We start from the raw sequence: 18,148 nt of genomic DNA, 5'->3' as shown, positions 1-18,148 counted from the left end.
CATGTGTGTGGTTTGGAAAACAGCCCTCCCAATCGGTTCTACACCCTCAGGGTCGAGGACATACACACACATACACACACCAGTTGAGAATCTCTACACTAGGAGATCTGTGGATGACTGATTGGGGGAGGGAGGCTCCCTTGAAACTACATGAATGAGGAGAAGGTCCATAGCTTTCACCGAATCCTCCATCTGTGACTCTCCCAAAATGTCAGCAGCCCTGGTAGATAAAGTCCTCTCCAGAGAGCCAGCCAAGCCCTGACCAGACTGGGCCACGTCGGCAGAGCCTAAACTCACTGAGCTCCAGGAGATGTACCCCTGGCCGCGCCAGCCCGGGGCTGCACCCGGCGAGAGCGTGCCAGTGCACCACACCTTGCGCCTGGCACTGAGTTGCAATCCCACAAGACAGCTGGTCCCCAGCCAGGGCCACGGCATCCAGCCCACAGACTAGCCACGCACATTGGGTGTGATCTCTGCGCCAACTTCATCTGGGCCGTCTTGTGCAAGGGCCTGCAATGCACTCACTCCAAGTTCACCTGCCACTGCCATTGCTGCCCAGACCGCTGCAGGCCCTGGGACCTGGGCTGGGAACTGGCGTGGGAGAGGGGCCCAGAGCGAGACCCCAACGCAGCCGAGCCTGCGAATGGGAGACACCTTATCTTTCTCAGGCTAAGACCAAGCAGATCAAGGAGTGGGCCAGATCAACAGCCACCTCTTCAGGAGCCTGTTTCTCTTCAGAACAAAGACAGCTCCTACGCCGGCTGCATCAAGGCTCAGCCTACACCGACACGCCCAGTCTCAGTGCCCTCCAGCAGGAAGCCACCCCTCCCCAGCAGGATGCCCCAGGGTGCCCAGGGCGGGGCCCAAGGATGCTGTCAGGCACCTGGGCTCGTGAGGTCCCCGAAAGGTCACCCTCTCTGAGCGAGCTGAGCCTCATGGCCAAGTGTACTTGGGGAAGCTGTGAGATGATGGACAGCCTCTGCAGCTCCCACTCCTGGTGCGATGCAGTGACTCTGGGGAGGGGAACTGGGATGCCTTCAGCATGCCTGAGCCGTCCAGCGGCAGAAGGAACAGCACCTCCGCCGGATCCTGCACAAGTATGCTTACTGCCAGCAGATTCGAGGGGCCTGCACGCCTGCCCCTGGGGGCGACCTGTAACCCCTGGATGGCAGGAGAGTAGGCAGTGCCAAGAGTGTGTTGTGTGCACATGACAGTGCCCATGAGGGCAGGTGGGAGCCTCCCCTGTGAGAGAATGAGTGGAGACCACAGCCAAGGAGCTAGCCCCCGTGTCCATCAGTGGGCGTGGCCTTGAGCCACGCTGCCCCTCCCGTCCTGGGCTGTGGTGGGCCAGGGCTGCCCTGGGAAGCTGCTTAGGGCTTGTAGCAGCGGGGGAACAGACAGAAGCCTCCTTAGTTTGTGTCTCAAATACGAGACTCTTGGGGACCCTCCAGACAGAACAAGGTCATGTTTGCAGGGGTGAGGGCCCTCATCTATGGGGACAGGTGATTGTGTTGGGTCTTGGCCAGGGTCGCAGGAGAGCCCCAACAGAGCCAGGGCTGGGGGCTCGGAAGAAGGCAGGTGTCAAAGAAGAGTCTAGGGTTCCTCCTGCAGGGCCTCTGACTGCTCCCACACCCTGGGCTCACAGTGCTGCCACAGTGCTCCGTGCCTGCTCCAAGGAGCCTGTCCCTGGGCCAGGGGCTGTGTGGATGTGCGCACTGGGCCAGGACTGTACCTGGCTTGCCAGCCGAAGCCAGGGTCTCTCCTGTGGTGTTCTGGTTGAAGTGTGTGCGTGTACGTGGTGTCGTGTGGCCTCAGCTGACTGCCTCCCGTGGGGAATGGGATGGGGGTGATGGTCGCCAGAGAATCGGCTGAACAGAGTTAGGGATCCTCTGGGGAGGGGGGGTCCTTCCCAGCTTTAATGTTCTGACACGGCTGGGGTCTGGGCCATGTAATCTGCCTGTTGAAAGGCAGAAGATTTGGGAGACCCAGAGGACGGTGGTGGGCTCGGTCCTCCGTCGGGGGCTTTGGAGGAAGCAATGACGGCACAGTGGTTAGGTCGCCTCTGGGGACGCCCACATCCCGTATCACATGCCTGGGGTTCACCTTCCTGTTAATACGCACCCTGGGGGCAGCAGATGCTGGCCCAAATATGTGGGTCCCTGCCATCCATGTGAGAGTCAGAGCTCATGGCTCCCGTCTTTGACCTGGCCCAGCCCTGGCTGTTGAAGGCATCTGGGGAGTGGGGAGTGAACCAAGGGATGGATGATCTCTCTTTCTCTCTCTCTCTCTCTCTCTTTCTCTCTCTCTCTCTCCCCATCATTCTACCTTTCAAATAAAAATAAATAAACTTTGCAGAGCAGGGGAGAGGAGGCTTGATGAAACAGGCTTGTGAAAATGTACACAGAGCCCTTAATCTTGCTTTCCCAGTGAGTCCTCTACTATCTGACCATGTGACCACACATCAATTATGTCTGCCTAAAAATGTTGCCCTTTCCAGCGGCGCTGCGGCTCACTAGGTTAATCCTCCGCAGTGGCACCAGCACACCGGGTTCTAGTCCCGGTCGCTCCTCTTCCAGTCCAGCTCTCTGCTGTGGGCCAGGAAGGCAGTGGAGGATGGCCCAAGTCCTTGGGCCCTGCACCCGCATGGGAGACCAGGAGAAGCACCTGGCTCCTAGCTTCGGATCAGCACGGTACACCAACTGCAGCACGCAGGCCACAGTGGCCATTGTGGGGTGAACCAACGGAAAAAGGAAGACCTTCCTCTCTGCCTGTCCAAAAAAAAAAAAAATGTTGCCCTTTCCAAGAATACACCCAGGACAAATGTCTGTCCCGGTGTACTCCAGCTATTCTTGAGACAAGAACAAGAGCCACTAACTCAGGGTCAAATTAAGAAACGGGAGGAAACCCAGCAGCATACTTTCAACACGGAACATGCACTTGATGCACTTGCCCCAAGGCCTCCATCTCGTGAGTACCACAATCTGGCCTCAACTCTGGCTCCAGCCAGTTTCAAAGTCTATATAACCTCCAAGCCAAAGAGACGTTTTTCCCTTGAACTGCTATTTTAATTGAGATAAATAAAATATATATGCCCTATTTTTAAAACCCTTTACCTATTTTCTTCTAAAGTACTGACTCTGAAAACAAGTTATATAAATGCCAACAAAGCTTTGTCCTGCAAGACAATTTAAAAATTCTTGATCAAATGCTGCCATCTGGTGGCCACAGATGACAAACTCCCCAAATGGACCATTCATGGGAAACCCTCAAAGGCCATAATAACCAAGTTTGTTAATGAGGACTGGTCATCAGGAATAGTATATGGGAAAATATTAACATGCTTAGGTGCCACTAACTCTGCCCTGTAAGAGATATTTCATCCATAAACAATGACATCAGAATGTTTCCAAAGGCAACGAGGCTGACCTGTGTTAATAGGGTGCTGGTTTCTGTATGTTTCAACCTGTAGGATGCGTGGTTTCATTCACTCAGCCAAGTTTTACGGGGATCCTGTTATGTTCCAGATACTCTGAATTTCCTGAGGTACATGATGGAAACCAAAAATAAAGTATCATTTCTTAGAGAACCTCCCAAGACCAGGGCCCCACCACCAACAGATGGTACAGGCCTCAGCCTCAGGTAAGTGTGGGTTAAAAGCTTTTACCTATGGGGACGTTTTTTCTCATTGACATGAAGGGGGCCTATGGGCTATCGGCTTCACAGAGGGCGAATTTAAATGGGTGTACATATGAGGGCCTCTACAAAAATTCGGGTCTCTTCCCAAAGCCTGATCAGCTGATGGGACGATGTTTTAGTATTTGACCTATCTCTTCCTCTTATTATCATGAACATTTTCCCTTTTCGGGTTCAGAAGAAACAGTGTCCAGCCCTTAGTCCCTGAGTAATGTCTTTGTAACCTCGTGAGTGCTTGTGATGGTGGAAATGCTGTGTGCAGGAGGTAGGAGTCCAGCTGCTCCTCAGGCTCCCCAGGCATCCCCCTCGGCCCTGGGCCTGACCCTCCCTCCAGAACGCGACCGAGGGAAGAGCAGCAGAGGCTGGTTCCCTGGAGAGCCCGGATATGGAGGTGCCTCACGGAAACCCCAACCAGTGCTGTAAGAGCACCTCCTGTTCCTTCTGGAGGAGTTTCTGCACGAGGTCCTTGGCCAGGAACTGATTACTTAACATGAAAACATAACAGAGCTCTTCCTGTAGTCCACATCAAACAGCACAGGCTGGGAGCAGAGACAATGGGTTGCATCAACTTCAACCCACAGGTGCCGAGAGTCCAGGGCTGTTTGTCTTCTCAGTGTTGGACTATGTGATAGCAACCTGGGGCCAAGGCAGCGATCAGCAGGTGGGGGTGATGTGTGCAATAGTAGACAGCTGTTGTCCTGCGAACAGCTCCTCTGCTCCATGTAATTCTGGTGGGGTCATCAGCCCCAGAGTCCTTCACTCTCACCTCAAGATGACCCCATCACTTGAGATGGCCACAGTACGCCATCCTCTCAAGGGACACTGTGATTCATCTGGAGATGAGTGTTGCTCTAAGGAGAGCAATCAGGGCCCTTTCTATGCTTTGGTAGGAAGGGTAGGGAGAAAGGGTTGCTCTCTCCTAGGCCCACGGGGAATCTTTAGATACCCTCTGGAGAGAGCCAGCGTGGGAAAATTAAACTATGAAACAGAAAGGGGGGCCAGTGCAGTGCTGTGGTGTAAAGGGGTAAGCCTCTACCTGCAGTGCTGGTATCCCATATGGGCACCAGTTCAAGTCCTGGCTGTTCCATTTCTGATCCAGCTCCCTGCTAATGCACCTGGGAAAGCAGCAGCAGATGGCCCAAGTACTTGGGCCCCTGCACCCACGTGGGAGATCCAGAAACTCCTAGCTTCTGGCTCCTGGCTTTAGCCTGGCAACAGTGCCAGCTGTTGTGACCATCTGGGGAGTGAACCAGTGGATGGAAGACCTCTCTGTCTCTCCCTCTCTCTCTGTAACTCTTTCACATAAATCAATAAATCCTTTTTAAAAAAGAAACAGAAAGGAGGGTTTTAATGGTGTCATTTAAGCCCCTAGATTCAGCTATGCCCTTTTCTCCCTGCCATGGGTCCAAAGTCGGCAAAGTAGGGCAAATACTTCTTTACACAGATACTTTGTAGGCTGAGACATGGTTGCAAAGTCTCTCTTACACCTTAGAATGTCCATCTGCCAAGTTTGGTAACAGAAAAAGAGACCTTTAGGGCAGAGAAATGGGAGGTAACCAGTGACACTGAAAGACTTGAATCTTACAAGTAGGGATCATCTAGTCCAAGGCCCTGGTTTTAAATACAAGAAGCAAGATTGGAACGAAAAATGGGAGACACTGAGGCTTCACAGAGAGATGGGGTTAGATTTTGGCAGGGCCACTCATGTTCATGTTCATTTAATCCTTACAGCCAGCCCTGAGGGGAGGGGTACATGTTTTAACTCCATTTCACAGATGAGAAAATTCAGCCCAGATAAGTTAAATGAGCTCCTCAAGTTCACACAGCTAACATCTAACAGAGCTGAGCCTCAGATATAATTCCTAAGGTTTTTTTTTTTTTCTACTCTACCTTTGAATGAAGAAAATATAATGAAGCAAAAGGTGAGTGGGACTCAACAGTTAGTCAATCCTTATTGTAAACAGGATGCCAGTACCCTGAGAGCATCAAGAGGACTTCAACAAAGGCCAGACCAGGTTTACATGGCTGAAAGCACCCCTTTAAACCTTCAAGTCCCAGCTGTCCTCTACAAATCGAGGAGGCTGAAGGAGATGGTATCAAAAATAGATCCACAGGGGCTGGCACTGTAGCACAGTGAGTTAAAGCCCTGGCCTGAGCTGCAGGCATCCCATATGGGTGCCAGTTCGAGTCCCAGCTGCTCCACTTCCCATCCAGCTCTCTGCTATGGCCTGGGATAGCAGTAGAAGATGGCCCAAGTCCTTGGGCCCCTGCGCCCACATGGGAGTCCCGGAAGAAGCTCCTGGCTCCTGGCTTCGGATCAGCGCAGCTCTGGCCATTGTGGCCATCTGGGGAGTGAACCAGCGGATAGAAGACCTCTCTCTCTGCCTCTACCTTTCTCTGTAACTCTTTCAAATAAATAAATAAATCTTTTAAAAAAAAAAAAATAGATCCACAGACCAGAAAGACCAATGGATAAGGTCTGCCCCAGACCCATGCGGTGACCCTGGACCCCTTCTGAACATCCCAGATGCACAGCAGAGATCCTCAAGTTGGGGTCCATAGACCCTTGGAGTCAATGGAAGCACTCTCATGGCTCCACGAACTCCCTGATAACAACACAGTGTGTACACATAGAGGGTTCTGCAGAGTGGGCTTCATGGCTTTCAGCACTGGATTTTAACTTTTGGTTTACAGAAGACACTTCAAAAATTCTGCGGGTCTCCAAGCTGGAGTTGTGGGGAGCAGAGGGCAGCAGTGAGGCCAATTCTGACAGAAGAGCCCTAAGCCTCGGACACACGCTGTACCCAGTGTGTGTGACTGAATGCCCTTCCTCAGGCACCAGGAAATGTCCCTGACACCTGCAGAGAGCCTCAACTATGATCTGGTCCTGCAAGGACCATTTGTACCTGTGTTTCTCAGAGACTGACCCAGAAGAGGAAAAATGCTTATGCTCTGAGCCTAAGGCCGACAGCATCCATCACTGACCTCTGGGCATGAGGGGAGAAAGGGAGCCGTCCAGGGAGATTATCATTGGCTCCAGACCCAGACTGGAAGGGCTTGGGCCAGAGGGCTCCCATCAACACTTGCAGAAAGGAAGGGCTGGTCCCTATAGACAGGCACTCTCCCTTACCCAAAGGCCAAGGTGTCCTGGATCCTGAAATAACCTTGACCCCGCAGAGGAAAAGAAGTCCTACAACTGGCCCGGACAGCCAACCAGAAAATGGTTCATGTGTCCTGGCAGAGCCATAATCATTAATTCCTAAGTATTCTATACCCATCCTCACTGTGGCATCCTGTTTGTGACCAACACCGAGGTCAAATGTGGTCTCTAGATTAGGGCGTTTTTTTTTTTTTCAACAAGTCAGGAGTCCTCAAATACACCACCAATTTGATCAAAAACAACTTTATAGTTTTCTCTTTACCTTTAGATCTAGTATTATCCCAAAACCAATTCAAAACAACACTTCCACCCCAATTTCTTCTCAGGGGAAAATAAGGCTATGATTCTGTTCAGCCTTGTCATTCCGTAACTGCCTTCTAGATCGACTCTGTCAGCTACCTTGGAGAAATGCCTCAAACAAGCGAACTTTGCTTCTGACAACATACCCAAGCAGACCAGCAAGAACACTCGAGAGCTGAGCCGCGATGCACGCAGGGCTGAGTTTTCCTCAGCAGCCAGGACCCCCGGTACCAGAGGGAAAGTCCATCTTCCTTGCCCTCATCTAGCCTCACTGCTCAGTGAAGAACCGACGGGAACGTTTGGGTGATCTAGGAGAGAAGTGGAAAGGACGGGAGTCACTCAGCCTCCTCGTGAAGGAAGGCAGACTATCCTAAGGCAGAGAACACGGCCCAGCACAGCCATCAGGATAAACAAGAGACCACCCCAGCTGCTCTGCTGAAAGCCGCCACCATGCGCCTGCGGGAGGGGAGGATACAGGCGAGGCAAGAAACAGCCAGCCAGCTTTCCGCTCCTAAACCCTGCATTAGGGAAGTCTGTTGCTCCACCCCCGTTAGGCCTCACAGAGGTCCTGGAGACGGTGATCACACATGTCCCAGCCACCCTCACATCCAGAGGACACATTCTTAACAAATCCAGATTCCTAATTCGTGAATTATTTCAATCACCCTACACTATGGCCACTTAAGGGGCGGTGTTTGGCCAACTAGTTAAGACACCAATTAAGATTCCTATATCCCTTGTGGCCGGTACCGTGGCGTGGCAGGTAAAGCCACCACCTGTTTGAGTGCCAGTTTGAGTCCTGGCTGCTCCACTGCCAACCCAGCTCCCTGCTATGGCCTGGGAAAGCAGTAGAAGATGGCCCAAGTGCTTGGGCCCCTGCACCCATATGGGAGACCTGGAAGAAGCTCCTGGCTCCTGGCTTCAGATTGGCCCAGGTCTGGCCATTGCAGCCATCTGGGGAGTGAACCAGCAGATGGAAGACATCTCTCTCTCTCTCTCTCCCTCTCTGCCTCTCTGTAACTCTGCCTCTCAAATAAATATATCTGATTTCCATATCCCACATTAGAGTTACCTGGGTTTGGTACCCAGCTCCAGCTCCTGACTCCAGCTTCTTGCTAATGTGGGCCACGAGAGGCAGCAGTGACGGCTCAAGTAATTAGGTTCATGCCACTCACATGGGAGAACTGATTGGTTCCCAGCTCCTAGCTTTGGAATGGCCCAGCCCTGGCCATCATTGGCATTAGGAAAGTGAACCAGCAGGTAAGAACTCTCCCTGTCTGTGTCTCTGTCTCTCTCTCTCACTCTCAAATAAAAAACAAACCAGGGGGCCAGCATTGTGGCGTAGCAGGTAAAGCCACCATCTGCAGTGCCGGCATCCCATATGGGCACCAGTTCAAGTCCCAGCTGCTCCACTTCCAATTGAAGAACCAAAGTGACTCCATTTTAAAACAATAAAAAAAAGCAGCTTCCGTTTCCCATAGCAGACCCGAGTCCTTGTACAAGCAGGCATTCAGGCATTCCGGAGATATCAAAGCTTACCAGGGACAGCCAGCTCAGTAGACCAAGGACAGCACAGTAGAGATTGCTAAACAAAGTAACTCCCTGTGCCCAGAGCTTCCGTGCTGTGAGCCCCCACTGTAACTCCCTGTACCCAGAGCTCCCATGCTGTATGTAACTATTTTTTCCTGCTGATGTAGCCCTTCTTCCCTTTAAAAACTCTCCCAAACAAAGACCGGGTCCTCACTCCTTCCTCTGCTGTGCCAGTTGGTTGGATGGGGTCCCTGTCGTGGCTTGTATTCCCGAATAAACCTTGCTTTTGCAGTTCGGTGTGATCGACTCTCTGGGGGTCTCTGCGGGGATCTAACAATCTGGGCACAACATATTTTTTGGTGCCCAACACAATCCAGTTCTCTGCTACAGCCTGGGAAAGCAGTAGAGGATGGCCCAAGTCCTTGGGCCCCTGCACCCGAGTCAGGGATCCAGAGGAAGCTACTGGCTCCTGGCTTCAGATCAGAGCAGCTCTGACCATTGCAGCCATTTAGGGAGTGGACCAGCAGATGGAAGCTATCTCTCTCTCTCTCTCTCTCTCGCTCTCTCTTTCTCTCTGCCTCTCTGTAACTCTGCCTTTCAAATAAATAAATAAAAATCTTTAAAAATAAAATAAAACCAGAATAAGCTTTGTAAAAATGCTGCATGTTTTAATCCAAGAAATGAACAGTTCACAAGCAACCCAGAATAGGTGCCAGCAGTTCGCTCCAAACAGCCGGCCGCACTCGCGGCAGCCGTTCAGCTCTGCAGAATCACGCTGTCCAGTGCTTCCTGAGATGCTCCTTCAGCTGAGGAATGGAAGGCAGCTGCTGCTGGCACTCGTGACAACGAAGGGGCAGCTTCAGGAGCTCAGAGGTCCCATCTCGGACAGTCACTCTGCCAGCCTCTTGCACCATCCCGATCACAGCTGTAGGCAAGAAAGAAAAGTTCATATCCCAGCTACTCTACAGAGCCAATGTAAGATACCAAAAAGAAAGTACATCTCCAATCAACATGCCAGGCATTCAAAAAGCCAGTAAGCTTGAGGCAAGACTTCTACTCGGAAAATGGGTTTGTTCAGATTCTTAATCCAAGTAACCTACCTCTGAGAAAATACATTCCTTCAGGACACACTCTAAGCAATCCACACTGCTCTGTCAAGGGCCATCAGTGTGTTACTCCTGGTTGGCGGTAGCTGTAACTGTTAGCATCCTAGCAACACTGAAGTTCCACACTTGACAACCAAGCAATGCTTCCTTCTACATACACACAGCCTTCCCTGTCAGTGAACCACTCCTGACACTTGAAGCAACCCACAAGCTCCTGTCAAACTTAAGGCAAAAGAGACAACTGTTCAGATCTTTCTCATCCATGATCTTCAATAACTCTCATGACAACTGTTAAATCCCTGCTGTCACAATAGAACACTTTTGACCCTGAAAAAAGCATCCCCCAAGAAGGCTGCTCACAGCGAAGTGGTAATCACACTATAATCCAAACAAAACAATTTCTTTGCATAGGACTGTTTTCAAGGCCAGATCATTCTTTAGGAACAACTGAATCAAGTATAAGAACAGTCAAAAAAATGGAACAAACATAAAAATCAAAGAACACTGCTACCTTGTGATTCCAGGAAGTATTCTGTATTGAAAGAATTCCAGTGTTTTTTATTTTTAAGGCAAGGAGAATCAAAATCCTGGCTGATCACATGAAGGTGTACATGGCTAGTTGAAAGAAAAAAAATTGACCATTAAAATTATTAAAACTTATGTTAAGTGTCCATCAACTTATTAAGTGTCCATCAACTGACAAATGAATAATGAAAATGAAGTTTATATACACAACAGATATTCAGCCACAAAAAGGATGAAATCCTATGTCTTGTGACAATATGGATAGAACTGGAGATCGTTACATTAATGAATTCAGTCAGGCACAGAAAGGCAAATATTATACAATCTTACTCACAGGTGGGATCTAAAACTGGTGAGAGCAGAAAATGGTTACCACAGGCTGGGAAGACTAACAGGGAAAGAGGGCTGGGAATTGTTGGTCAGTGGGTACTGAGTTTTAGTTAAGATAAGAGAAATAAGCTTTGCTGGTCTATTAGATGGAAGGGTGGTTACAGTCATAACAATAATGCACTATATATTTTATATTTCAAAACAGCTATAAGAAAGGACTTTGTTTTTACTACAAAGAAATGATCAATGTTTGAGAAGATATGTTTACCCTACTTTGAACATTATACATGTATAAATGTATCAAAATATCACATGATACCCCACAAATAGATATAATTTTATGTGTCAACCAAAAAACAAGTTTAAAAACTAAGGCTTAATGAAAATAACAAACAATAAAAGTATGAGTACACAAAGTATTGACAGTGCACCTATTTGATTCAATTCATTCTTTTAATTAAGAATAAGTAGGGGGCCAGCGCCGTGGCTCACTTGGTTAAGCCTCTGCCTGCAGCGCCGGCATCCCATATTGGCATCGGGTTCTAGTCCTGGTTGCTCCTCTTCCAGTCCAGCTCTCTGCTGCGGCCCAGGAGAGCAGTGTAGGATGACCCAAGTGCTTGGGCCCCTGCACCCACATGGGAGACCAAGAGGAAGTGCCTGGCTCCTGGCTTCAGACTGAAGTAGCTCTGGCCGTAACGGCCATTTGGGGGGTGAACCAATGGAAGGAAGACCTTTCTCTCTGTCTCTCTCTCTCACTGTCTATAACTCTATCTGTCAAATAAATTAAAAAAAAAAAATAAAGATAAGTAATGCTCAATAATTATCTCCTAGGGTCAAGCACTATTCTAGGCACTGGGATTTAGCAGTGAACAAAATGTGAAAAGTCTCTGCCCTTACAGAAATTATGTTCTAATGAAGGAAGACAATAAATAAATAAATATACAAGAACAATTCAAATAGCAAGAGTGCTAAGAAAAAAGTCAAAGAGGAAACAGATGAGAGTGCTGGAGAATAGAGGCTGAATCTTTGGCCAGTGTTCAGACAAGGCCTTTCCCAGGCAGACTTGAGCTGAGAAGCCAGAACAAGATTAGTGGGAGAGTATGGAGGCCAAGTGCAAGGGCTCTAAAAGGAATAAGAGCCTGGTGCACTCAGGGAACAAAAAGAAAGTAATCCAGCCATAGTGTATAACAGGAATTGTTGGAGCCAAGGAGCACAGGCCAGGCAGAAGCCACATCATAAAGGATCCTTAGGGCCAGCAAGGGGTTTGCATTTTATTCTGATTACACTGGGAAGCTACTGAAGATTTTAAGCAGGGGTTTCTGGCTGCTGTGTGGAGAAAGGACTATACGAAGGCTAAGCACCACAGGAAGACCAATTACAAGGCTGCTGCAGCATTCCCAGTCACAAATGATCAGAGCTGAGCTGTAGTAGCTGAAAGGGCAAAAAGGATTCCTATTTTGTTTTTTTTTAAGATTATTTTTATTATTATTTGAAAGGCAGAGTTACAGAGAGGCAAAGGCAGAGAGACAGAGAGGTCTTCCATCCAATGGTTCACTCCCCAAATGGCTGCAACGGCCAAAGCTGGGCCAATCCAAAGCCAGGAGCCAGGAGCTTCTTCCAGGTCTGCCACATGCATGCAGGGGCTCAAAGACTTAGGTCATCTTCCTCTGCTTTCCCAGGGCATAGCAGATGGCTGGATTGGCAGTGTAGCAGCCAGGACTAGAACCAGGGCCCACATGGGATGCCAGTGCCACAGGTGGCAGCTTTACCCACTACGCCCCAGTGCTATCCCCAACCCTATTTTGAACATATTTTAGAAAAGGAAAACCTGGAAGAAGCTCCTGGCTCCTGGCTTCAGCCTAACTGAACCCCAGCTGTTGTGGCCATTTGGGGAGCAAACCAGTGGATGGAAGATTACTCTCTCTGTCTCTGTTTCTGTCTCTCTCTCTCTCTTTCAAATAAAATGTCTTTTAAAAATTTTTCAAAAATAAGAAAAAAGCATGTATTGTACAATTCCATTTATATGAAGCTCTAGAAACTGACAATAATTGTCTCTGCTAAAAGAAATTAGATGGGGGCCAACATGGAGATGCCACCAGCAGCTCCACTTTTGATCCAGCTCCCTGCTAATGGCCTGGGAAAAGCAGTGGATGATGGCCCAAGTGCTTGGGCCCTTGTACCCATATGGGAGACCCAGATGAAGCCTGCTTTATCCTGGCTCAACCCTGGCCACTGTGGCACTTGGGCAGTAAACCAGCGGATCGAAGATCTGCCTCTCCCTTTCTCTAACTCTTTCAAATAAATAAATAATTTTAATATGGATTTATTTGCATTTTATTGCATGGAAGTTATGCTTCAATTAAAAAGAAAGTACTGGGGGCCAGTGCTGTGGTATAGTGGGTAAAGCTGCCACCTGCAGTGCTGGCATTCCCATATGGGCGCCAGTGCGGGATCTGGCTGCTCCACTTCCAATCTAGCTCTCTGCTATGGCCTGGGAAAGCAGTAGAAAATGGCCCAAGTCCTTGGGTCTCTGCACCTGCGTGCGAAACCTGGAATAAGCTCCTGGCTCCTAGTTTCGGATCAGCGCAACTCCAGCAGGCCGTTGTGGCCATCTGCAGGTGGTAGACCTCTCTCTGCTTCTGCTTCTCTGTAACTCTTTCAAATAAATAAATTAATTAAAAAAAAAAAAAAAAGTATTGGTGGGGAGAGTGGGAAATGTGGCACAAAGATTTCATTTAGTTAAAGCAATCAGTAATCTAAGTCATAATTACCCACACAAATAAGCAGGAGTGTTCGTGGTTAAAAAAATTACCAAAGGAACTTTATGAGAGAAGTTAAACATCTTTTCATTGATTACTGTTTATAGACTTTGCCTATCTTTCTGCTGGACTATGTTTTTTTATTTGTTGAACTCATTATTTAGTACAGCTATTAAGCTTTAGACTATAATGTAAGTCAAAATATGTTTTCTGAAAAAATATTAAGTTAAAAAATTTTGGTAAAGAATAGAAAATCAAAAGGGTGTAATTTTACACTTATGAATACTTTAGTATTCTACTTAGAAATGATCTAGATATTTAAAGAATGTCATTTAATTTAACCTAGTATAACTTTAGGATTAAAAATTATCAAAAAGATGTTTTTTAATGATTTATTTATTTATTTGAAAGGCAGAGATACAGGGAGAGAAGGAAAGAGACAGAAAGATAAAGAGAAAGCAAGTAATCTTCTACCTGCTGTTTCAATCAACAAATGGCCCAACAGCGAGGGCTAGGCCAAGTCAACGCCAGGAGCCAGGAGCTTCATCGGGGTTTCTCACAAGGGTGCACGGGCCCAAGGTTTGGAGTCTACTCTACTGCTTTCCCAGGCACATTAGCAGGGAGCTGGATCATTAATGAAGCAGCCAGGACTTGAACCAGTGCCTGTAAGGGATTCCAGCACTGCAGGTGGAGGCTTAACCTTCTATATTACAGTGCCGGCCCTCAAAAAGATTTTGGAAACTGTCTTTAAGTGCCTATCTTTGTTGTCTTTCATCCTGTATTCCCTTAAATAATATAAGATGTATTGACTTCAAAAAAATTGCCAGAGGAAATTCAGTCACATACTACAGTATGGATAAACCCTGAAGACATCATTATGTTAAGTAAAATAAGTCAGTCACAAAACATCAATTACTGCATGATTTCATTTATATAACATACTCAGAGTATGGTGCCCCCCACCTGCAGTTTGTTACCCGAAGTCAACCACAGTCCAAAATACTAATATTTGTCTTGACTCTTCAAGAAAACCAAATATACATAACTTTCATTGCAGTGCATTGTTAAGATGGCTCTCTTACCGGCGCCGTGGCTCACTAGGCTAATCCGCCTGCGGCGCCGGAACCCCGGGTTCTAGTCCCGGTTGGGGCACCGGATTCTGTCCCGGTTGCTCCTCTTCCAGTCCAGCTCTCTGCTGTGGCCCGGGAAGGCAGTGGAGGATGGCTCAAGTGCTTGGGCCCTGCACCCGCATGGGAGACCAGTAGGAAGCACCTGGCTCCTGGCTTTGGACCAGCGCAGCGCACCGGTTGTAGCGGCCATTTAGGGGGTGAACCAACGGAAGGAAGACCTTTCTCTCTCTCTTTCTCACTGTCTAATGCTGCCTGTCAAAAAAAAAAAAAACATTAAACCTTATCATAGATATGTACATATTTTTAAAAGTGTATACACTGGCATTGTGACACAGTAGGTTAAGCCTCCACCTGTGGTGTTGGCATCCCATGTGGACGCTGGTTTGAGTCCCGGCTGCTCCACTTTCGATCCAGCTCTCTATTGGGAAAGCAGTAGAAGATGGCCCAAGAGCTTGGGCCCCTGCACCCGTGTGGGAGGCCCAGAAGAGGCTGCTGGCTCCTGGCTTCTGATTGGCCCAGCTTCGGATGGCCTAGCTCCAGCTGCTGTGGCCATTTGGGGAGTGAATCAACGGATGGAAGACTTTTCTGTCTCTCCCTATCACTGGCTGTAACTCTCTCAAATAAGTAAAATTAAAAAAAAAAAAAGAAGAAGAAGAAGAAGAAAAATAAGAAAGAAAAGTGTATATATATGGGACTCAGTAGTTTCAGGCACCCCCTGGGGTCTTGTAATATATCCCTCACAGACTCACAGATGAGGAAAGACTATTGTACTCCATTCACAGACAGAAAGGGGAATGTTGGTCAAATGGGGAATTATTATTTACTGGGTACAGAGTTTCATTTGGGGAAGATGAAAAAAGTCCTGGAAAAGGATGGCAATGATGGTTGCACCATAATGTGAATATACTTAATGCCAGTAAAGAATACACTTAATTCATATTTTACCACAACTTTTAAAAAATAAGCTACAGGAGTTGGTGTCGTGGCATAGTGGCCTAAGCCTCTGCCTGCTGCACTGGCATCCCATATGGGTGCCAGTTTGAGCCCCGGCTGCTCCATTTCTGATACAGTTCCCTACTAATGTGCCTGGGAAAGCAGCAGAGGATGGCCCAAGTCCTTGGGCCCCTGCACCTACGTGAGAGACCCAGAAGAAAATCCTGGCTCCTGGATTTGGATCGGCTCAGCTCTGGCCATTGTGGCCATTTGCGGAGTGAACCAGCAGATAGAAGACCCCTCTCTCTACCTCTCTCAGTAACTCTGCCTTTCAAATAAATAAAGTAAGTCTTTATAAAATAAATAAATAAATAAATAAATAAAGTACAGGGACCAGTGTTGCGGCCTAGTGGGCTAAGCTTCTGCCTGTGGTGTCAGCATTCCATTTGGGCGCTGGTTCAAGTCCCAGCTGCTCAACTTCAGATCCAGCTCTCTGCTATGGTCTGAGAAAGCAGTAGAAGATGGCCCAAGTTCTTGGCCCCTGCACCCATGTGGGAGACCTGGAAGAAGCTCCTGGCTTTGGATCAGCCCAGCTCCAGCTATTGCAGCCATTTAAGGAGTAAACCCACAGACAGAAGACCTCTCTTTCTCTCTCTGCCTCTCTGTAACTCTGCCTTTCAAATAAATACAGCGCCGGCCCCTAAGTAAATACATAAATCTTTAAAAAATAAAATTAAGGTACAAACTTGAAATCAAGTCTCATTATCTCACTGTGCAGGTCAAAGGAACTGTGAAGATCTGCCTTGCTTTCATTCTTTGGAAAAATAATTCCTTCCCAAATCCTTCTGGGTATAAGCCAAAGGAATAGACTCCATACTGTCCTCTCATTTTGTTTTAAATCTTAGGTCTACTAAGCCGTCTTTCAAGAAGGCTATGGTATTTGTTTCCTTCAGAGCAACAGTCCTTAGTCATTTTAGCACTGCAGATGCTTTTGAGAAATCTGATAAAAGCCACTGGCCACAGCTCCTCACCTGAGAGGAATGAAGCTGCTGCATCTAGCTCATGTCTGAAGTCCTGAAAGGTCTGAATTCTGAGAGGAACAAAGAACCATACATAACTGAAACATAGGCAGAGCAGGTGGCAAGTAAGCTGAGAGGTCTTGAAAACATCCCATCTACTCCCCTGGGCCTCAGGGCTGTCAGCACACTCAGCAAGCCCAGGCTGAATCCACCTGAACACCTGGACAGAACAAGAAGGCCCCAGGACCTCCCCCAAGCTTACCTCATGCTAGGAATGGCGTGGTAGCCCAGTCGGAAGCGGAGTTTGCTGGACCCAAAATCTGCAATCACCTTTTCCCCCACAGTGTGCATATGTCTGAGGAGTTCAAGGTGTTCCCTGGTCACAGCCTTCAGACTGGAAATGGAGGCCCATGGTAAGACCAGCCAGTGGTAACGGGCCTTCGGATATTTATCCTTAATCACTACCACCTGCTCATCTTTGTAGACCTAGCAGAGAGGCACAAGAGAAGAAAACAGACATCTACTGAGAATTATCTGTGTACCAGGTGCTGTCATATTCATTAAGTCACCTAATTCCCACCACAGTCTTGTGCAAAATGTTTTGTATCCCAACTTTGAAAGATGAGAGCACTGAGACTCACAGAGATCGAGTGTCTTTTACAAGACACATAGTTACTAGGTGGGAAATTTAGGATTCTAACCCAGAATAAGAATCTGTGGGAGAGGGGCTGCCACTGTGGCATAGTGGGTAAAGCCACTGCCTATGATGCCAGCAACCCATTTGGGCACTGGTTCAAGTCTCAGTTGTTCCACTTCCAATCCAGCTCCTGCTAATGGCCTGGGCAAAACAGTGGAAGATGGCCCAAGTACTTGGGCCCCTGCACCCACATGGGAGACCTGGATTTATTTATATATTATATATTATTTATATATATACATATATATACACATATATATGTGCACATATATATACATATATATATATATACACATAGATATGTGCAGATAGATAGATAGATCAATCGATCGATCTGTGAAGGGAAGCACCAGCATTATGGCAGAGTGGGTTATGCCACTACTTACAACACCAGCAGCCCAAATCAAGTGTGAGTTCAAGTCCCAATTGCTCTGCTTCCCATCCAGCTCCCTACTAATGTGCCTGTAAAGGCAGCAGAGAATGGCCCAAGTGCATGGGCCACTGCCACCCATGTGGAAGACCTGGGTGAAGTTCTGGGCCCCTGGCTTAAGCCTGGACCAGCCCTGGCCAATATAGCCATTTGGGGAGTGAACCAGCAGATGAAGGATCTCTTTCTCTCCCCCTCTCTCTCTGTCACTCTGCCTTTCAAATAAATTATTTTAAAAAAATAGGGGTGGAATAAAAATAAAAAAAGAAACTTGGGGGGTAGGGATTTTCCAAGTGGCTAAGACACCAGGGAAAACCCACAAATCTCACACTGCAGTCCTTGGGTTTGACTCCCAGCTCCTGCTAATACAGACTATGGGATACAGCAATGATGGCTCAAGTAATTGGGTCTCTGTCACCCAGATGGGAGACCTTAGATTAAGTTCCAAGCTCCTGGCCTTAGCCCAGCCCAGCTTTGGTCACTGCAGGCATTCAAGGAGTGAACCAATGGATGGGAGCTCTCTCCCTCTCTGTCTCTCT

At 48.0% G+C, this 18,148-nt stretch overlaps 1 protein-coding gene and 1 pseudogene across 6 annotated transcripts in view; one reads left to right on the top strand and one right to left on the bottom strand.

The window, feature by feature from the left end:
• Nucleotides 1–310: 310 nt before the first annotated feature.
• LOC133770982 (ras association domain-containing protein 1-like) lies at nt 311–7,460 on the top strand (annotated as a pseudogene).
• A 1,865-nt stretch (nt 7,461–9,325) lies between these two features.
• APTX (aprataxin) overlaps nt 9,326–18,148 on the bottom strand; it is a 30,650-nt gene continuing 21,827 nt past the window's right edge. For all 6 annotated transcript variants that reach the window (XM_062208095.1, XM_062208094.1, XM_062208092.1 and 3 more), the window contains 3 exons: nt 16,748–16,971; nt 10,301–10,404; nt 9,326–9,608 (listed from right to left, as the gene is read on the bottom strand). In XM_062208095.1, the coding sequence (XP_062064079.1) occupies nt 9,454–9,608; nt 10,301–10,404; nt 16,748–16,971 (483 nt within the window). In that variant the 3' untranslated portion in view covers nt 9,326–9,453. The remainder of the gene's footprint in view (nt 9,609–10,300; nt 10,405–16,747; nt 16,972–18,148) is intronic.

This window comes from Lepus europaeus, chromosome 12, assembly GCF_033115175.1.
Source record: "Lepus europaeus isolate LE1 chromosome 12, mLepTim1.pri, whole genome shotgun sequence".
Lineage (NCBI taxonomy): Eukaryota > Metazoa > Chordata > Mammalia > Lagomorpha > Leporidae > Lepus > Lepus europaeus.
Note: the sequence above shows the minus strand (reverse complement) of the source record. Positions and strands in the feature narration are given on the sequence as shown.